The sequence below is a fragment of the Dryobates pubescens genome, chromosome Z (genome assembly GCF_014839835.1).
Source record: "Dryobates pubescens isolate bDryPub1 chromosome Z, bDryPub1.pri, whole genome shotgun sequence".
Classification (NCBI taxonomy): Eukaryota; Metazoa; Chordata; class Aves; order Piciformes; family Picidae; genus Dryobates; species Dryobates pubescens.
The window spans coordinates 41,169,022-41,189,550 of record NC_071657.1 but is presented as its reverse complement, the minus strand read 5'-3'; the positions used below and the strand labels follow the sequence as shown (position 1 = coordinate 41,189,550).

The 20,529-nt window shown below is 44.2% G+C and overlaps 1 protein-coding gene across 1 annotated transcript in view; it reads left to right on the top strand.

The window, feature by feature from the left end:
• Window positions 1–20,529, top strand: part of SHB (SH2 domain containing adaptor protein B) — a 68,393-nt gene that overhangs the window by 18,920 nt on the left and 28,944 nt on the right. Inside the window, exon 3 of the mRNA XM_009898293.2 lies at window positions 15,580–15,795. Coding sequence (XP_009896595.1) covers window positions 15,580–15,795 — 216 coding nt within the window. The remainder of the gene's footprint in view (window positions 1–15,579; window positions 15,796–20,529) is intronic.

The window sequence follows — 20,529 nt, the reverse complement described above, 5'->3', positions numbered from 1 at the left end:
CACCTCTCTGGGCAGCACATTCCAATGCCTGACCACTCTTTCTGAGAAAAATATTTTCTAATGCCCAGTCTAAACCTACTCAGTCGTAGCTTTAGGCCATTCCCTCTTGCTCTGTCACTAATTACCTGTGAGAAGAGACCAGCACCAGCCTCTCCACAACGTCCTTTCAGGTAGTTGTAGAAAGCAATGAGGTCTCCACTCAGCCTTCTCTTTTCCAAACTAAACAGCCCCAGCTTTGTCAATTGCTCTTCATAAGATTTATTCTCCAGGCCCTTCACCAGCATTTTTGCCCACCTCTGCACTCACTCCAGCACCTCCACATCTCTCCTGTACTGAGGTGCCCACAACTGGGCACAGTACTCGAGGTGTGGCCTCACCAGAGCTGAGTACAAGGGGATAATCGCCTCCCTACTCCTGCTGGACACAACATTTCTGATACAAACCAGGATGCCACTGGCTTTCTTGGCCACCTGGGCACACTGCTTGCTCATGTTCAGCTGCTTGTCAGTTAGAACCCCCAGGTCCCTTTCTGCCAGACAGCTTTCCAGCCATACTTCCTCAAGTCTGTAGCATTGCTTGGGGTTGTTACGAGCCAAGTGCAGGACCTGGCATTTGGCCTTGTTGAAGTTCATCTCATTAATGTTGGCCCATTGGTCCAATCTATCCAAGTGCCTCTGCAGAGCCTTCCCTGTCCTCATGAAGATCAACACTCCTACCTAACTTGGTGTCATCTGCAAACTTACTGATGACACACTCTGTCTTCAAGGTCAACAATAAAGATGCTAAACAGAAGTGGTCCCAACACTGAGCCCTGAGGAACACCACTTGTGACCAGCCACCAGCTGGACTTAACTCCATTGACCATCACTCTCTGGGCCTGTTCACCCAGACAGTGCTTTGTCCAGCAGAGCCTGTGCTCATCCAAGCCATGAGCAGCCAGTTTGGCCATGAGAATTCTGTGGGAAACACTGTCAAAGGCTTTTCAAAAGTCTAGGTAGACAACATCCACAGTTTTTCCCTCATCCAACAGTCATGTCATCCTGTCATAGGAGGAGATCAGGTTGGTCAGGCATGACCTGTCCTTCATAAACCCATGCTGGCTGGGCCTGACCCCCTGGTTGTTCCCAATATGTTGTGTAATGGTGCTTGGGATGACATGCTCCATGACCTTCCCTGGTACTGAGGTGAGACTGACAGATCTATAGTTTCCTGGATCCTCCTTTCTTCCTATGTAGTAGATGGATGTTATCTTTGCTACTCTCCAGTCCATTGGGACCTCCCAGGAAGGTGTTATCTGAGGTAAGCCCTGAGCTTATCTATCATTTGGAGCATAGCACTACTGTTACTCTGTGTGTTTATAGAGCTCACCTGCTGCTAGCCTCATTATGGAGCGAAATTCCTTGCTTCCCAGTGCAAGTGAGAACATATGTTCTGAACAGCTGTGTTCCTTCTTTAAAATATACTAGAAGTAATGTTAGTTAGAAATTCCTGGGCTTCAGCAACTATTTCAAGTTGTTTCTTAATCCATTGGAAATTTGGACAAGGATTTCATTCAGCAATGATATAAAGGACAGACATTTTCTTGGGACAGTTATATCTTTCTTTGTATTAGATCTGGTGTGCATGAGCCTACACGTGTTTGAAACAACGCTGCATCTACTTCAGTACAAGTCCTTACTTTCTCTCTGAGCAAAACAATAGATCTCACACGTGCAGAAGAACTGTATCGCTTCAAACCTGGGTGCACTTGCCATGGTGATCAAGACTTTGCTTCTTGTCTTCATGGAGGACTTCGCACTCCACCAGTGAGTGTGAGTAGATAAGGTTGGAATGTATAGAGTCTTATTTCTCATGTTAGGAGAGGCCATGGTTGCTATAACTAGATGCATAACTAGGGATTGAAAACAGCTGTGCATGGAATGAGCAGCATTCTTCTGTTTAAATTTGTCTACTTCCCCAAAATAATTGAAGGCATTTTCTCTAATGTTTAATATTATGGCAGTGCTTGCATAGTGTGTACTAGATTATAAATACGTGAAAATAAAAACCTAACTCCACTGCTTTCTATGGCTGGGTAACAGTAAAATTTGCCTTCTCCTGAAAAAAGAAACCATTCTTTCCAGGAGTTAGAAAGAAAAAGACCTTGTGTCTTGTCATTCAGTTGCATGCGCAGAATTAATTCCTTAGTTTGAGTGTGTAATCATATTACCTAGAATGGGTTTGAGCTAAGATTTACATGGCTCCTTCTTTTTTCTTTCTTTTTTTGTGTGTGTGTGTTTTCTTTCTGTTTTCCCCTGTTTCCACTCCCTCATCTTGTTCTTATAGCTTAATGTAGTCTGAAAATGGGCTAGAAGGTGAAACTTTAATCACAAGCCTGAATACAAATCAAGGTCATTTCAGTTTCTTGCCACTTCTCATTAAGATGCAACTTGTGCCCAAAGTAAGAGGAGCAAGATGCCCAGAACTTTGAAGAGGTAGGTCAGCATTGTAAGAGACTAACTAGGTCAGAGTGCATATGGAAGGAACTTAACTTCATGGCTGAGATGGTTGGAAAGGAGAAACCATTAAGGTAAATATGCTATTAGACCCTTGCCTGCAGTTTCGAAGACTCCCTGCATTGTGTTGATAAAGAATCAATAGTTTCAAGCCATGTTGATCAAGAGGGTTTTTTAGACAAAACCAATCTGATTTCCTAAAACAAGCTACATCTGTAACATGTGATGGCACCTGTTTGCAGTTTGAACACAGCCTTGCCTTTGGCATAAAAGGTTGTATCTATGTTTCTGAAAATTCTTCTTCAATTCTGTGTCTGTTTTAGCCTACTAGTTACAACAGCTTTTCATTCTACCCCCCCCAGCTCACACTAGACAAGTTGCCTTTTCTAAGAACAGTGGTCCTTGTAACACTGGATGTGAATTGCATGTCCCTTCAGGACATGAATGCTACTGGCAGCAGTTTGAAGAGCACTGAGGTCTATGTGGTCCAAGAGGATCTGTCATTTTAAAACTCTAGCAGCTGTCTCTTGAGACTTACAAAGAAGACAACTGTGACTGACCCTAGAGTGAGAAGAATTCAGTGATGGCTGAATTCACTGAAAGTCTTAGAAATATTTTGGCTGAAAATTGAATGAGCTTATTATTTCCTCATTTCCTGTCTGTCAGGATTAAGCAATTTGCTGCCACTCCATTCAAGGGCATTTTTGTTGCTCTCCCGTCTCAGTACCAACCCTCTCCCCTTACCCCTACCTCTGTACCAGGTATGTTGAACTTAAGATGCTCCACTGCTCTCATCATCCAGTGAGATAGTAAAGATGAATGTCAACTTGCTGCAAAGTAGTCTCTTAGGTAGAACTAGCCTGTGCCATGAGGTTATGTGATATCTGAGGTAATTTATCCCTGTTCTATAGAGATTAATGTGAGTTTGGTAAATCCTTCAGCTGGATTACTTACATTAAAATGAAACTGGCTTGCATTTTCCCTTGAAAGCAGAGTTCTGTAGAATGTGATTCCTTCTGATTTAATTACTGTCCCATCTGTCCCATCCATGCCTGAAAATGGCGAGAGGTGATGAACATAAACTGAAATGAGAGGGTCCAACTGAATGTAATTTAAAAAAAAAGAAAGATTAAATCCCACTATTAGGACAGTATATGGTGGGGAAGATTGCCTAGTGAGATCATGTAGTCTCCATCTTTGGAATTTTTCAAGACTGGACTGAGAAACCAGAACATGGATAACCTCATCTATCCTCATAGGTGACTCTGCTTTGAGTAGGAGATTGAACAAGATGACTTCCTGAGATCTTGTTTAGCCTGATGTAATCCTATGATTCTGCAAATAATTTGTTCCTGCTCTGTGAAAGTGAAATATGGCTGTGAGAATCAGGATATTCTAGGCTAGCTTGTGGGAATCCATGTTTGTTTAGTCTGAGTCCATTTCCAGCTTTGCCACCATGTCAGTATGCTCCCAGTACTGGTCTTTTGAAATTTAATCAATGGAAAGACCAATGATTGTGAGACATAAAAAAGTAACCTGCTGAAATACAGCTTGAGCAGGGCCTCATACATAAACATTCCAGTTTTCTGGAGGTAATGCTGGATGGCAGGGTGTGCATGCTGAAAGCATGCTGTTGCTGTTGTAGCAGGAAGTATGACTTCTGTCATCTGTTCACTATCCCTCCTTGGGACAAAGGAGCAGAGACTGGACAGGTGGGCTTGCAGGCTGGACTGGATCTGTATTTGTATGCCTGTAGGCAAGAATTCTTGGTGCTTTCCAACTGGAAGTGTGATTAAGACATCCGTGGTTTGAATAGAGAGTGTTGTAGACTCCTGCATTTGGTTCCATCTGCGTGTTGTTACTTTGCTGGGTAGAGGACACAAGTGGTACATCTTTCTGGTCTACTATTTCAGCCCTCAATATTCTCAAACTGGTCCCAGGTATATTTTGCTTCTGTAATGGTAATCGAAAGCAGAATGGAGAGAATTTGTGACACAAATTTGTTACAGCTGGACTTGATCTCAAAGGTGTCTTCCAGTGAAATGACTATACAATTCTGTGAAGAACCAGCAACTTGGAAGAAATGTGGACTGTTACTAATGAGATTTAAAAGGATTTGCTAGTTGGGACTGAACCAGTGATGCTAAAAGAAAAAAAAATGAGACTGTATTTTAATAACCAAGTTAATACCAGGATTACAGGATTTCCACTCTTTCCCCAGCTCAAGCCAAAGTCCCTGCTGGTTTAACTGTTGTGGGCTTTCTTTCTTGGAAATACTTGCTCAATCATATCTTCATATTATATTCTGTCATACTCCATTAGGGTTTTTTTCTCTAATACAAAAATCTTAACTAAGCTCAAGCAAGATGGTACAGGATGTATTAGTTAAGCATGTAATGAAGTAAACACAATACCTCTCAGAAGGGACAAGATACCTTTATAGCTGTGACATTTTGTCATCTTTATTGTGCTTAGATTGCTGGTAATTGCACAGAATTTTTGTCTACTGGACATGTATCCAAACTCTGAAATAACTTAGTGGCAAAACACCAGTGAAACCCGAAGTAAATGGAGTCTATTTCTTACATAAGCTGTAGCTACAGTTTCTCTTGCTTATTTTTTTGGGTTTATAGCCCGTCCAGAAGAGATTTTTCTTGAAAGTAAATGGGGTTGAAGGTTCAGCCAGTTCTGTGTCTGCTTTTCACGGAGACTGAATATCTTGCCATGTCTACCAACATTTTAATATGATTTCACAACAAAATTTAGTGGAAAGTTTTCAGAAACACAACTTTTTATGTTCTTCATGCACTTTATGTAGGTTGGCAACAACATACAGCTTTTTTCATCTGGTTTCTGGCTATGAAGAACCTTGCTTGATTGTGCTGTTTTGGAGGAGCTCAAATACTTGACCAAACTTTGCTTTCATTACCATTCTGTTCCTAAAATTACTAGAAGCCATTGTCTGTGGGAGCAGCTTGCCATTCCTGGATGGGGTCAGATGAGCCTCACCTGGTGTTTGTGGTGTTTGTGTGCTGGTATTTCTTTCTGTCATCCCTACCCCAGCAAAGATTTAGGAAGCCTGTAGCGTGTTTCTGTTTGCTGCTGGGCCATGTTGTGCTACTGAGACTGAATTTCTAGAGGATTATGAACATGTGCAAAAAAGTTGAAAATACTCAGTTGCATGTGTTAGGGACTTGGAATGGCAGAGTTGTTAGCATGTAACTTAATGAAGCATAATGGAGACAGGCAAAACTGATGCTGTTGTAGGTCAGACTAGCAATTAAGAAGAAACCAGGCAAACCTTGGGGGAAATTGAGGCTTGCCTGGAATAACTCTGGGCTTGCTTTGAGTTCTGCATTCACTTTCTGTGGACTGGGAAATTTGAAAAGTTATATGAAGGAGCAGTGGGGTTTGAGGCTTTTGCACTGTTGTAACTCCATAATGGTCTGTCAAACAGTTGTGCTTGGATAGCTGAGCCATCTTGACCTCTTTATAAGCAAGTTCTGTAGCAGCTATTGTTGTTGTAATGCAGCCTGAGGTGAGTTAGAAAGCGTGTATGCTGCTGTCTCAATTGAAATAGAAAGGGAAGAGGGAAACAAAAGAAAAAAAATGTGGTGTCTTTCAACTATACCTATATATATATTATATATGGGTGTACCCATATATACCCAAATATCTGTTAATCTGAGGGGCACTTACTGCCATTTCTTTTGGCTGTGAGAAACATCATCACTGAGAAAACTTGGCATCATGGTAGAATATAGAGCATATTAACAGAGAGCCTCTGCAGTCACTTTTTTTAAGCCTTTTTTTTTTTTTCCTTCCTAAAAATGAACAAAACACCTGTTTTAAAAAATCTAGCATTCCACAACTGTCTCTTTGGATATGCTTTTGTGACATGCACATTGGCTGGTGGTTTGGAGATTCATATTGGAAAGTAAGAGTGTAACTGGAGAAATTGCCAAAAAGTGTTGAGCTGGTTGTGTGCATTAAGGTCATGACTGGTATGAACTTGTATAACATGACATTTTCTGACTTGACCTAAGTGGAAAGTACTAGATGTTACTGTTCATGATTGCGATGCTTCTGTTGCAAGGACAACTGATTTATGGTGTTTTCATGAGTGTGGTTTGCTTTCCTTAAGAGTCAAATGTTAATGGTGTTTAGCTGTGTGCCAGCCAGATTTCATAGAATGGTTTGGGTTATTTGCTGTTGTTAGATACCTGTGTAAGCATGAATGCTCTTGAGTAATTGTGAGAAACGAGGTCACTGCTAAATTTTAAATACAACCAATTTATTATAAAATAAAGGCAAAACAGCGCTGGGTGCATAGCAGATTCACTAGAGACGTGCCATAACAACACGAGTTGAACTTACATAGACGTCAAACATACATATTCATACATGTCTTCACAAATCCCTTTACATTTCCCAAGCACTTTCCCACCTCCCTATCAGGGCTAGGGCAAGGCTTGCCCTCTTGACCCAGCTGGTCTTCAGACATCTTGACGCCTCACCTTTCTCTCCCAATACACATCCCACACAACAGACTACAACCAACTAGTCAGCCCCAAGATCGAGCCCCACGGTCCCCAGCAATACCCCTGGCAAAAGCCAAACATCACAATTTCTCACTGTAGTGATGTGACAGACTATATACTTCAGAGCATTTTATCAATAGCTGCATGCATTCAAGCACTACTTCATGTTCTATACTGTTATATAAATATGTTGTCCAAGGGAAAGAAAAGTAACACTGCATCAGTAGTAGATTGCTTTGTAAGTGGGCTTTCAACTGACAGGCTTCTCACCAGGATTTGCCTTTGTAGTATCATAACTACAGACAAATCTGCAAACAAGTGCAAATGCCATGGGCAGCAAGACAGATATAACCACAGGACATAGTAGTCATATTTGCTGCAAGATTCTCTGTCCTGACACTGGAAAGTGTTAGCTTGTTTAAAATAGCCACCACTTCAGTGTTAGAATATTTTTCAAAGAGAATTGATTCTGCTTGTGCTAATCTTAGAACAGTTTTTTTCAGGGATGCTGCACCTTGAGTCCTGGGCTGTTGAGAACCATTGTGCTAACAGGTGTACATGAAAATACCTGCACTGCACTATGTTTCTGTGAGAAATTGTTTTTAATATTTGGCTTTCACAAGGGGAATTGCTGGGGACTGTGAGGTTCGATCATTGGGCTGATTGGTTGGTCGTGGTCTTTATTGTGTGGGGTTTTGGGAGAGCAAGGTGAGGCGCCGACATTTCTGAAGACTGGCCAGGTCAAAAGTGCAGGTTTTAGAATAGAATAGAATAGAATAAACCAGGTTGGAAGAGACCTTCAAGATCATCATGTCCAACCTATCATCCAACACCACCCAACCAACTAAACCATGCAACCAAGCATCCTGTCAAGTCTCCTCCTGAACACCTCCAGTGATGGTGACTCTACCACCTCCCCAGGCAGCCCATTCCAATGGGCAATCACTCTCTCTGTATAGAACTTCCTCCTAACCTCCAGCCTAAACCTCCCCTGGTGCATCCTGAGACTGTGTCCTCTTGTACTGGTACTGGTTGCCTGGGAGAAGAGACCAACCTCTGCCTGTCTACAACCCCCCTTCAGGTAGTTGTAGACAGCAATAAGGTCTCCCCTGAGTCTCCTCTTCTCCAGGCTAAGCAACCCCAGCTCCCTCAGTCTCTCCTCATAGGGATTGTGTTCCAAGCCCCTCACCAATTTTGTTGCCCTTCTCTGGACACGCTCCAGCAAGTCAACATCCTTCCTAAACTGAGGGGCCCAGAACTGGACACAGTACTTGAGGTGTGGCCTAACCAGTGCAGTGTACAGGGGCACAATGACCTCCCTGTTCATGCTGGCCATACTGTTCCTGATGCAGGCCAGGATGCCATTGGCCCTCCTGGCTGCCTGGGCACACCGCAGGCTCATGTTCAGCCTGCCATCAATCAGCACCCCCAGGTCCCTCTCTGCCTGGCTGTTCTCCAGCCACTCTGACCCCAGCCTGTAGCTCTGCATGGGGTTGTCGTGGCCAATGTGCAGAACCTGGCACTTGGATATGTTAAATCTCATGCTGTTGGACTCTGCCCATCTGTCCAGCCTGTCGAGGTCCCTCTGCAGAGCCTCTCTACCCTCCAGCAAATCAACTCCTGCCCCCAGCCTGGTGTCATCTGCAAATTTACTGATGATGGACCCAATCCCCTCATCCAGATCATCAATAAAGATGTTAAAGAGCACAGGGCCCAGTACTGATCCCTGGGGGACTCCACTAGTGACTGGCCACCAGCTGGATGTGGCACCATTCACCACCACTCTCCGGGCTCGGCCCTCCAGCCAGTTCCTAACCCATCGCAGTGTGCTCCCATCCAAGCCATGGGCTGACAGCTTGGCCAGGAGTTTGCAATGGGGAACGGTGTCAAAGGCCTTGCTGAGGTCCAGGTAGACTACATCCACAGCCTGCCCCACATCCACCAGGCAGTCACCTGATCATAGAAGGAGATCAGGTTGGTCAGGCAGGACCTGCCCTTCCTAAGCCCATGCTGGCTGGGCCTGATCCCTTGGCCATCCTCTAAGTGCTGTGTGATTGCACTCAAGATGACCTGTTCCATAATCTTGCCTGGCACTGAGGTCAGGCTGACAGGCCTATAATTCCCTGGCTCATGCAACCGGCCCTTCTTAGGTCTTCAGGAAGGATGTTGACTTGCTGGAACGAGTCCAGAGAAGAGCAACAAAGTTGGTGAGGGGTTTGGAACATAAGCCCTACGAGGAGAGGCTGAGGGAGCTGGGGTTGCTTAGCCTGGAGAAGAGGAGACTCAGGGGTGAACTTATCACTCTCTACAACTACCTGAAGGGAGGTTGTAGACAGATGGATGTTCGTCTCTTCTCCCAGGTGGCCAGTACCAGAACAAGAGGACACAGTCTCAGGCTGCACCAGGGGAGGTTCAGGCTAGATGTTAGGAAAAAGTTCTGTACAGAGAGAGTGATTGCCCATTGGAATGGGCTGCCTGGGGAGGTGGTGGAGTCGCCATCATTGGAGGTTTTCAAGAGAAGACTTGATGGGGTGCTTGGTGCCGTGGGTTAGTTGTTTGGGTGGTGTTGGATTGGTTGATGGGTTGGACGCGATGATCTTGAAGGTCTCTTCCAACCTGGTTTATTCTATGTATATTCTATTCTATGTATATTCTTGTGGATGGGCACCACGTTGGCTAGCTTCCAGTCCTCTGGGACATCTCCAGTGAGTCCCAGCCCTGATGGAGAAGGGTGGGAACGTACTGGGGAAAGGTATGAATATGTATGTTTGACGTCTATATAAGTTCAACTCGTGTTGTTATGGTGCGCCTCTAGCAAACCTGCTATGCGCCCAGCACTGTTTTGCCTTTATTTTATGATAAACTGGTTGTACTTAAAATTTAGCAGTGAGCTCCTTTCTCACAGTTTCCAAGAGGGTTTCCATTTCCTCTTACTACAATGAATTAATTATCTTTTACACAGCTTATAGGCTTCAGAATATGGAATGAGGATCACAGGTTTTGATTATGCTGACATCTTGTTTTGCACTGTTGCTACTTGAATTTCTCCCTTTAGCCAATGGAACAATGACCCTTGAATCCCCAAAGATCAGTGTTTCTGATCAGAAAGGCCACAAAAGACTACAATAAAGCCATGGACATAGTATGATGGTTGTAGCAGCATGTGGAATTGGTTGTTGGCCAAGCAGCTGTAAATGTACAGAATCTTTTTCCTCCCTCCTAAATGAAAAAGGCATCCCTACTTGTCTGCTATGTCCTTCTGAGAAAGGAGCATGTAGGTAAGCAGCATCAAAGCACCTCTGAAGAGGTAAATTCTGCAGAAATTATTAATGTGAAGATGGCAGTTAAAATGTTTAATTGCTGCATGTTTAACAAAAAAACCACCCCTAAACCCAAACAACAAAAACCAAACTAGGTATTGAGAGAGAAGTCTTTGTAGAATAAACTTTTACCTTCAAGGAACTCAAGAAATTTAGATTCTTTGCTTGTGCCATAAAAAAAATATGCCTCCAAGGACAATTTTCATGTACTTTGGAAGTGGTATTGCTTTTCTTCCAATCCACCAGGGTTTGGGTTTTCTTCTGATGTGTTGGTTGGTTGGTTTGTTTTTAACCAACCTCTGCCTATACCGATACCCTTTTCTTTTCTTCCCCACCTCTGCACAGATTTTTTGGTTCATCATAAAGCAACTTCTCCCATCCTGTGCTTGCTCTGACTGGCCTAATAATCTTTCTTTATTAGGACTGTTGGAGTGTAAGGTTGCTTTGAATACTTCTTCCTGGGGCAATGAGTCACACTTGGACTTCAGTAAGATTTCTGTCATGATGCAAGACATTGCTTTTCATGTGCTTATGCCAGACTCTCACAGTTAGGCAGGGAAACAAATATCTGTTTTTCTTTCCTCAAAAGTTCATTTCTGAGTCACTTCTCTTCAGAATACAGAGGGAAGATCTTTGAATATCCACATTTTCCTGCAGCAAGATCTGGAATCATGAGCTTTGGGAGACTGCTGGTGCAATTTCAAAGCAAAATTGTCCTCCTTGCTACAGGAATGTTATTCAGGTTATCTTGTGTCCCAGCAGCTGGAGGCATCCAGCTGACTTCTGTTGGCCTGAGATAAAATTTGAACAGAGGTAAAACATCTTCTGTGCTCAACAGACTTTGCACTATTACAATGAGAATTCTGCAGCATGTATTGTGAAATGTTTGCAGTTTATCTTGCCAAAACGGACATGAAAAGAAATACTAATGACAAAGCTTGGAACAAGTAAGCAGTTGGCTAAGTATTTCTGACCAGTATATGGAAAGGGAGAGGAAATGGATTCAATAGGAACAAATGTTCTGGTATGAGGGAGATCTTTGCTTTTGCACCTGCCTTAGGCTTCTTGCAAGATAGTAAGTTGTTAGTTGATGTTTAACCTATTCTTATACGTAGTGCAAACAACTGACTGCCCTTTAATGGCACTACATGCTGATTCCATTGCTCTCCATTGCAAGCCTTAAGAGCAAAGCATGTGAAGACCAGGGGTTTGGGCCAATTCAACAAGGCCTGTTCCCTGATAGAGTGAGAAGAGCTCTAAATGAGTATTGGCTCTCTGTGTTTAGATCTGGCTCTGATGTTGCTTTCACCTGCTAGAGATGACCACACTGTTGGGAGAATATCTGAGGAGATAGTAGTATCACAGTATCACCAAGGCTGGAAGAGACCTCAAAGATCATTGAGTCCAACCTGTCACCGCAGACCCCATGACTAGACCATGGCACCAAGTGCCACGTCCAATCTCCTCTTGAACACCTCCAGGGAGAGTGACTCCACCACCTTCCTGGGCAGCCCATTCCAATGACTAATGACTCTCTTGGTGAAGAACTTTCTCCTCACCTTGAGCCTAAACCTCCCCTGGCGCAGCTTGAGACTGTGTCCCCTTGTTCTGGTGCTGGTGGCCTGGGAGAAGAGACCAACCCCTTCCTGGCTACAACGTCCTTTCAGGTAGTTGTAGAGGGCAATGAGGTCACCCCTGAGCCTCCTCTTCTCCAGGCTAAACAATCCCAGCTCCCTCAGCCTCTCCTCATAGGGCTTGTGCTCAAGGCCTCTCCCCAGCCTTGTTGCCCTTCTCTGGACATGTTCAAGTGTCTCGATGTCCTTCTTGAACTGAGAGGCCCAGAACTGGACACAGTACTCAAGGTGTGGCCTAACCAATGCAGAGTACAGGGGCAGAATGACTTCCCTGCTCCTGCTGGCCACACTATTCCTAATGCAGGCCAGGATGCCATTGGCCCTCTTGGCCACCTGGGCACACTGCTGGCTCATGTTTAGGCAGCTGTCAATGAGCACCCCCAGGTGTCCCTCTCTGTTTGGGAGCTCTCCAGCCACTCTGACCCCAGCCTGTAGCTCTGCATGGGGTTGCCGTGGCCAAAGTGCAGCACCCGGTACTTGGAGATAGTGAAGTTTTCAATATGCAGGGAGATAGGGAGGAGCACCAACAGAACCTTCACCTTGGACTTCCAGAGGGCAAACTTCAGCCTCTTTAAGAAACTTATTTGTAAAGTTCCCTGGGTACCAACCCTCATGAACCGAGGAGTCCAGGAGGGTTGGACCTACTTCAAACAGGAGCTCTTGAAGGCACAGGAACTGGCAGTTCCCATGTGCCGAAAGATGAGCCGGCGGGGAAGGCGACCGGCCTGGATGAGCAAGCAGCTCCTGGAGGATTTAAGGGGGAAAAAAGAGGCTGTATCACCTTTGGAAGGAGGGGAAGGCTTCTCGAGGTATGTTCAAGGAAGTGGTTAGATTATGTAGGAATAAAATTAGAGAGGCAAAGGCCCAGTTGGAACTGAAGCTGAACACCTCTGTGAAAGATAATAAAAAGCAATTTTACAAATATGTTAACACTAAAAAGAAGGGCAAGAAGAACCTGCACTCCTTACTGGACCTGGAGGGGAACACTGTGACTGAAGATGAGGAAAAGGCTGAGGTCCTGAACACCTTCTTTGCCTCAATGTTTAACAGCAAGGCAGGAGGAGTTCAGGACGAGTGGCCTCCTGAGCTGGGTAATAGGGTCGGGGAGCAGTGTGATGCCCCGGAAATCCATGAGGAATTAGTTCGGGACCTGCTGAGCCAGTTGGACACTCACAAGTCCATGGGACCAGATGGGATCCATCCTAGGGTGCTGAGAGAGCTGGCAGATGAGCTGGCCAAGCCGCTCTCCATCATTTTCCTCCAGTCCTGGCTCACTGGAGAGGTCCCAGATGACTGGAAACTGGCCAATGTGGTCCCCATCCACAAGGAGGGTTCGATGGAGGAACCTGGAAGCTACAGGCCAGTCAGCCTGACCTCAGTGCCAGGGAAAGTGATGGAGCAGATTATCCTGGCGGCAATAACTGCACACCTGAAGGATGGCCAAGGGCTCAGGTCCAGCCAACATGGATTTAGGAAGGGCAGGTCCTGCCTGACCAACCTGATCTCCTTCTGTGATCAGGTGACCCGTCTGGTGGATGTGGGGAGGCCTGTGGATGTAGTCTACCTGGACCTCAGCAAGGCCTTTGATACCATCCCCCACAGCAGACTGCTGTCTAAGCTGTCAGCTCGTGTCTTGGACCGCAACACTCTGTGCTGGGTTAGGAACTGGCTGGAGGGCCGAGCCCAGAGAGTGGTGGTGAATGGTGCCACATCCAGCTGGCGTCCAGTCACCAGTGGCGTCCCCCAGGGATCAGTGCTGGGCCCCATCCTCTTTAACATCTTCATTGATGATCTGGATGAGGGGGTTGAGTCAGTCATCAGCCAATTTGCAGATGACACCAAGTTAGGAGCAGATGTTGGTCAGTTAGAAGGTAGAAAGGCTCTGCAGAGGGACCTCTGTTGGGAAATGGTTTGAACATCTGTGCAAATTAGGCCTTGAAGGATTTTCTGTTATTAATATAGCAATGGAGTAGGAGTTGTGGAAAAGTTCTGATGCTTGGTATGATGAAGTCAAGCTGCCCTTGAGAAGGAAGGCAAACAAGATAAGAAGTAGGTGAAGATCTGGGAAAAAGGGCAATTAGGAAATTCCACAGAGTAGTGAAAACAATGATGTAACCTTTTAGAAAGTAACCAATAGTGTGTGTTAAATTAGAATAGAATTAACTATGTATAAGATAAGACTATAAATAAGGAAGTGTGGAACATTAAAGTTGAAGCTTGCTTATCAGTCATATTGATTGCTGCGAGTCTTTCCCTCACCCTCCTTGCCGATGGATTTCTCTTCCTGACAGACCTCGACTGACTGGACAGATGGGCGGAGTCCAACAGGATGGCATTTAACAAGTCCAAGTGCCAGGTGCTGCACTTTGGCCACGACAACCCCATGCAGAGCTACAGGCTGGGGTCAGAGTGGCTGGAGAGCTGCCAAACAGAGAGGGACCTGGAGGTGCTGATTGACAGCTGCCTAAACATGAGCCAGCAGTGTGCCCAGGTGGCCAAGAAGGCCAATGGCATCCTGGCCTGCATTAGGAATAGTGTGGCCAGCAGGAGCAGGGAGGTCATTGTGCCCCTGTACTCTGCATTGGTTAGGCCACACCTTGAGTACTGTGTCCAGTTCTGGGCCCCTCAGTTTAAGAAGGACATTGAGACACTTGAACGTGTCCAGAGAAGGGCAACAAGGCTGGGGAGAGGCCTTGAGCACAAGCCCTATGAGGAGAGGCTGAGGGAGCTGGGATTGTTTAGCCTGGAGAAGAGAAGGATCAGGGGTGACCTCATTGCCTTCTACAACTACCTGAAAGGTAATTGTAGACAGGAGGGCATTGGTCTCTTCTCCCAGGCCACCAGCACCAGAACAAGGGGACACAGTCTCAAGCTGCGCCAGGGGAGGTTTAGACTCGAGGTGAGGAGAAAGTTCTACACCGAGTGAGTCATTTGTCATTGGAATGGGCTGCCCAGGGAGGTGGTGGAGTCACCGTCCCTGGAGGTGTTCAAGAGGAGATTGGACGTGGCACTTGGTGCCATGGTCTAGTCATGGGGTCTGCGGTGACAGGTTGGACTCGATGATCTTTGAGGTCTCTTCCAACTTTAGTTATACTGTGGTACTGGAACTAGGTTGGATGGCAATGGATTCCCTAGGATGCTGGCCCAACCATGTTGCAGGTAGGCTTGACCAACTTGCAGCTGCAGCAGCAGCGACAGCAGCAGACTGGGAGGCAAAAGCAAGAAGAAAAGTGGCCGAATATTGCTCCCCCTTATATAGAGGCAGAAAATGGGAGGGGATAAACATGACCTGGGGACCCTTACCCTGGGCAATTGAGTTTCCTGCCCACTTAGGTCAGGTTTCCCTGCCCACCTTGGAGTCCACCCAAGGGAGTCAAGTTTCTGCCCATCCCCTGTAAGCCTTAAATCACAAGAAGAAGACAATTACCAAATGTAGAGGTAGAATTTAGAAGTTTTGTATAAGCTTGATATCTGCACAATCATGTTGCTATTAAGGAATGGATGGAAATTGAACACTCTAAAAATATTGACAGTAATGATAATGGACGGTTGGTAGTGATGATGATGAAATTTTCTTTCTTGCCAATAGAGTTTCAGAAGCAGGAAGACGTGAAGACCCATCAGAAAAACATGCAGCTTTATGACACACCTTATGAACCAGAAGGCAGTGGTGTGCACTTCAATTCTGCAAGTGTGATGAGTCACCATTTACAAGAAAGCAAGTTGCCACAGGATGATGACAGGCCTGCAGATGAGTATGATCAACCCTGGGAGTGGAACAAAATCACTATCCCAGCTCTGGCAGGTAGGATTCCTAGATCCCAGCCAACAAATTCTCTCTCACACTCATAGCATGTATGTACTTCCCTTGGCATCATTCAAGTATTTTTGCACTTTTGGTCTGTATATGGGGACAAATCTCTAGACAGCAAATGTGGATAACCTCAAATCTTTACCTGCTGCAGAAATGTGGAACTTATTTGGTGCTTCTGCTGACCTGTTGTCACCTGGTTCACATTAGCAAAACTTCTGTTTCTCCTCCTCCTTATCCCTACCCCAGTTTTAAAGAATGTTATGTTTATTTTTAAGTGGCTCTATGACAAGAAAGTTGCTTTGCAAGGTCCTTAAATTGTGGGCAATTCATAAAGATGCAAAAAAAAAGAACATCCAGCTGTGTAATGTGCATACAGTAGCATGCTTCTACTTAGTGATCACTTTCTTGATATTTGGAGTGTTTTCCTTATAACTGCAAGCATTTCTGTAGATATGTAGAACTTGGGTTTGGCTTAATCCTTTTGAACTGCTGAAGTTCTCCCACACCAGAACTTGTCAGTCAGGAAGAACTGACACAAACTGTTCCTCTCTGTGAATGTTCATCTTCATTTTTAGGAGGTAGTCAAATTGTCAGAAAGCTTGGAAAGGAGAGTTGTGTGTAATGATAACTACGGCAATTGGAGGAGGAAGAAAAAATACATGGCTGTAGGAGGGAACATGGAAGAAGCCTAAGAGCAGTGCTCCTGATTAGTAGTCAGTGTGCATTTACTCTGGGTAAATCCTTTTGACAAACCTGTTTGCTTTCTGCAGTGAAACTACTAGATCCATTAATGGAAGGAGCGCAGTAGATGTTGGCTATATTGACTTTAGCCTTCAGAATGTTGTGCTGTGGCATCAGCTGTGTTGTTGCAAAGATCTCCACCTGGAGCAGACAAACCTCCTGCAACAGTATGGGCTGAGGACTGGATGGGCTACAGTTCTGTGGCAAGGAGCTTAAGGAGTCCTGGAGCAAAGTGAACTAGGTGTGGTTCCTATGCAGCGCTTCTCAGCAGTGCTAAAGGCTAGAAACATCCTGACTTCTTTGTGAAGAGGAACATAACCAGTAGATCAAACAATATGGCTCTACCTCTTCATTTTATATTTCTTGGATAGCATGTGATGCTGTGTCTGGTATTCTAGTGCTGAAGGATGCAGGTAATTGTTGGTGTCTGCAGAAAGCTAACAACTTGTCAGGAAACTGAAACACATTAAATGTGTAGTGACTGAGAGAATTGGGCATGCTTAGCATGGAGAAGAGAAAGCTTTGGGGAGATGTAATAGCAACTTTCCAATGCCTGTGAGGAGGTGGAGCCAGGTTCTTCAAAAACAAGCGGATGTGTGGTGGGTAAAAAAGACAGAAATTGAATGAGGAAAGGTTCTGACTCAATATGAAGAAAAGTTTTTTCTCTGCAAGGACAGTCAGGCATTGGAACAAAATCTTCAGGAAGCTCTTGCAGTCTCCATCTGTAGATATTTTAATCCTGTGTGAAGGGATGACTGGACAGAGTTCTGAAAAAACTGATCACATAGCAGGTTGTGCCTTGAGCAGATTGGAACTAGACACCTCCCACAGTCCTTTTCCACTTGAATTCTTTTATGATTTTGTCATTCTGTGTGCCATGATATTGCCGTGCTACAGAAATGAGAAGTAATTTCTCTCCACAGCCACGTAGGGCTAATGTTCTATAAACAGAGCCTGTTGTGACAATACCCTTCTTGGGTGTTTCTGATCTGATCCCCTAATAGGTAGGTGGATGTGGGTGACAGAAAAGTTATTCTCTTCTAGTACATTGGAGTAGAGGAGTGCTGATCCATTGTGAGAGAATTACCTCTCTGCTTCATTTGCTTTTATATCTTTAGGTTGTACTTGGTTTGGATTAGTTTCCAATCCAAGCTGCAGCATCCACATGGATGAACCTGAAGCAACTGCTTAAAAAGAAACCTCTTTCTCAGTATCCCCCCTTTTTCCCTGCACCCCCCTGGTGCTGTTCCTGTGGAACAGAGAAAACTGATTTGTACTTCCAAGCAACAGGGTTTACTCTGGCGTGTAAACTGTTAATAAACTTGCAGTGTTCAAAGCTCAGTCAGTTTCCCATTAACCATATGCTGGTAGTTCTTCAGAGCCTGGATCTAAAGAGCATCCAGTTCTGCTGGATACTGTAAAGGCAAAGTAATCGTAGTCTCAAACAAAATGGCTGTTCTGCAGATGCTGAATAACAATCTGGAGTATGTGCATAAAACCTCCTTTGGGTTTACACTTTGGCATTGGTTTCTGCCCAGTTCATTTCTATGCCTTCTTGTGTCTGTATGATGGCAGCTGCCTTTACCTAGAGCATATGTGCACCCTGCATCTCCTGACAGTTTGTCCTTACCACACAGCAACAGTAACTCTGTTGTAGAGGTAGGATATCAGCTACCTGGATGGATCCACAAGCTACACACAGCACATGTAGGGGCCATGCAAAATGACAAGCAGGTGATTTGAATGGGTGTTAGCCTTATCAATCCATTTTTTCCCCAGGGCAATATCTCTATTCTCCATTCCAAATTTTGCAGTTTTCTACCATTTCCCCTCTGCTTCCATGTCTGCTTCTTGCTTATCTTCCTTTTGCTTGTGGACTTACTTTCCTTTTTCTTTTCATCCTCCTAGCTGACACTTGGCCCACTCTGTTAGCTTCTTACATCTCCTTGGGTTTTCTCTTCTCCTGCCTTAAGACACTCACTCCCTATCACCCAAAACTCTATTAGCTGTGTGTGCATTTTTGCCCACAAGGAAGAAGGATGTTGTGATTCCTCATTCATTCCCATCCTTCTAGACTTCTGAGGTAGGTCAGATGCCATGGGAATATCTGGGCTACAGGAATTGCAGATTATTGTGATTACTGTTCAGGAGCTCCTGCAAGGAAGATGAGCAGCTGATTGATGCTGGCTTAACTGAAAGGCTTCTGGTTATTTTTTGCCAGCTTCTCCAGTGCTTGCTTGGCTGGATATATGTTCAGCCATTCTTATATGTGTCCTGAATAGTCTGGGGCTAGAGCTACTTTTGAGCAAAAAATGCTTTATCTAGAGGTGAGAGTTTAAGTAAAGTTTTTGGGCTGCATAGAAGAGTGAAGAGAAACAAATGCTTGAGCAGGTGACCCTCAGATCTTCTGAGGCTGAATTCTTTATATGGCAATTTATCTCTCAAGCTTGTTTCTGTGGTACCATAGCACAGGGATTCTGTGAATTGAGGTTTTCCTTACATACTAGTTTTGATAATTTTCCAAAGGCTAAGAGTTATGTCAGAGTTATTGCGAACTTCCCACACAAGGATGGAAATTGTGTGCTATCCAGAAGTAATTTTTCTTTCAAAGTACACAAAACACCTAAACCAGAAACAACACTGAGATGCAAACCATGGGAGCAGTGCAAATCTGTCTGCGGTGAGATAACATTTCTCAACTAATAATACAACAGAAATGGGATTATTAGTTCTAAGTCATCATTCTAAGAGTCATATGAGTGCATATGAAAAACTTAGACTTCATATATTATGCATCTTATATGGAAAGGCTGATTCATTGAATCTAAGAACAAATTCAGTAGTTTTTACTGCCTACCTTTACGTGAACAACTCACTGGTGTTTAAGTCTTTGAGCTCCATAATCATCTTCATTCCCAGTTTGTTTTATCAGATGAAAAATTTTGAAGTAGTTTGAGTGCTGATTTTAAAAAAATAGATCTTAGTTTTGTCACTTTTTGTTTATTCATCTGTAGATTTTAGTTTAATGTAACTGTAATTGTTAATTAATAAGACACAATCCCTCCAATACAAGATTGTTTGATTGGCCTGTGTGTAAATATTCTTCAAAGCCTTACATAGTTAACTTCTATGAAAACAAACTAAATTAAATATTGCTTTACAAAAGTAATAGGCTAAGAAGTAATTTTAAACTTACTACAATATGGTTCAATTCCTTATAGGCTCAACATGAAATACGCAGTTTTAAAATGCTAAGGGAGTAAGCATGTTTTGAGATTAATTTCATTACTTTGATTACATGTCATATTACTCGTTGTAACATGAGTACCAGGTTATTTGTTACAAAGGAGTGCTTAAAGTAATTAGCTGCATGCTAATTCAGTTCAAGGTGCTATCTCATCTGGTGTCTCTATGCTTAATCTAACTCCTGGGAATCATATATGTTTAAAATAAGGAAAGAATCATAGAATCTAGAATGGCATGAGTTGGAAGGGACCTTGAAGATCACCTAGTTCTAACTCCCCTGCCATGAGCACAGACACCTCCCACCAGACCAGGCTGCTCAAAGGCTCATCCAGCATCGTCTTAAACACTTCAAGGGATGAGCTGTGCACAACCTCTCTGAGCAATCCGCTCCACTGTCTCATCACCCTCATAGTAAATAACTTCTTCGTAATGTCTAATCTAAATCTGCTCATCTTTAGTTTTAAATCATCACCCCTTGTCCTGTCACCACAGGCCCTTGTAAATAGTCCCTCTTCAACTGTCCTGTATCCCCTTTCAGGTAGTGAGAGTCTTCTGTAAGGTCTCCCCAGAGCCTTCTCTTCTTCACTCTGAACAGACACAAATCATTTAGCCTATCCTCATGAGCACGGCTCTTCTTGATCATCTTTGTGGCCTTTCTCTGGACCCTCTCCAATAGATTAACATCCTTGTGTTGCAGGCTCCAGAGCTGGATATGGTATTTCATGTGGGGTCTCACCA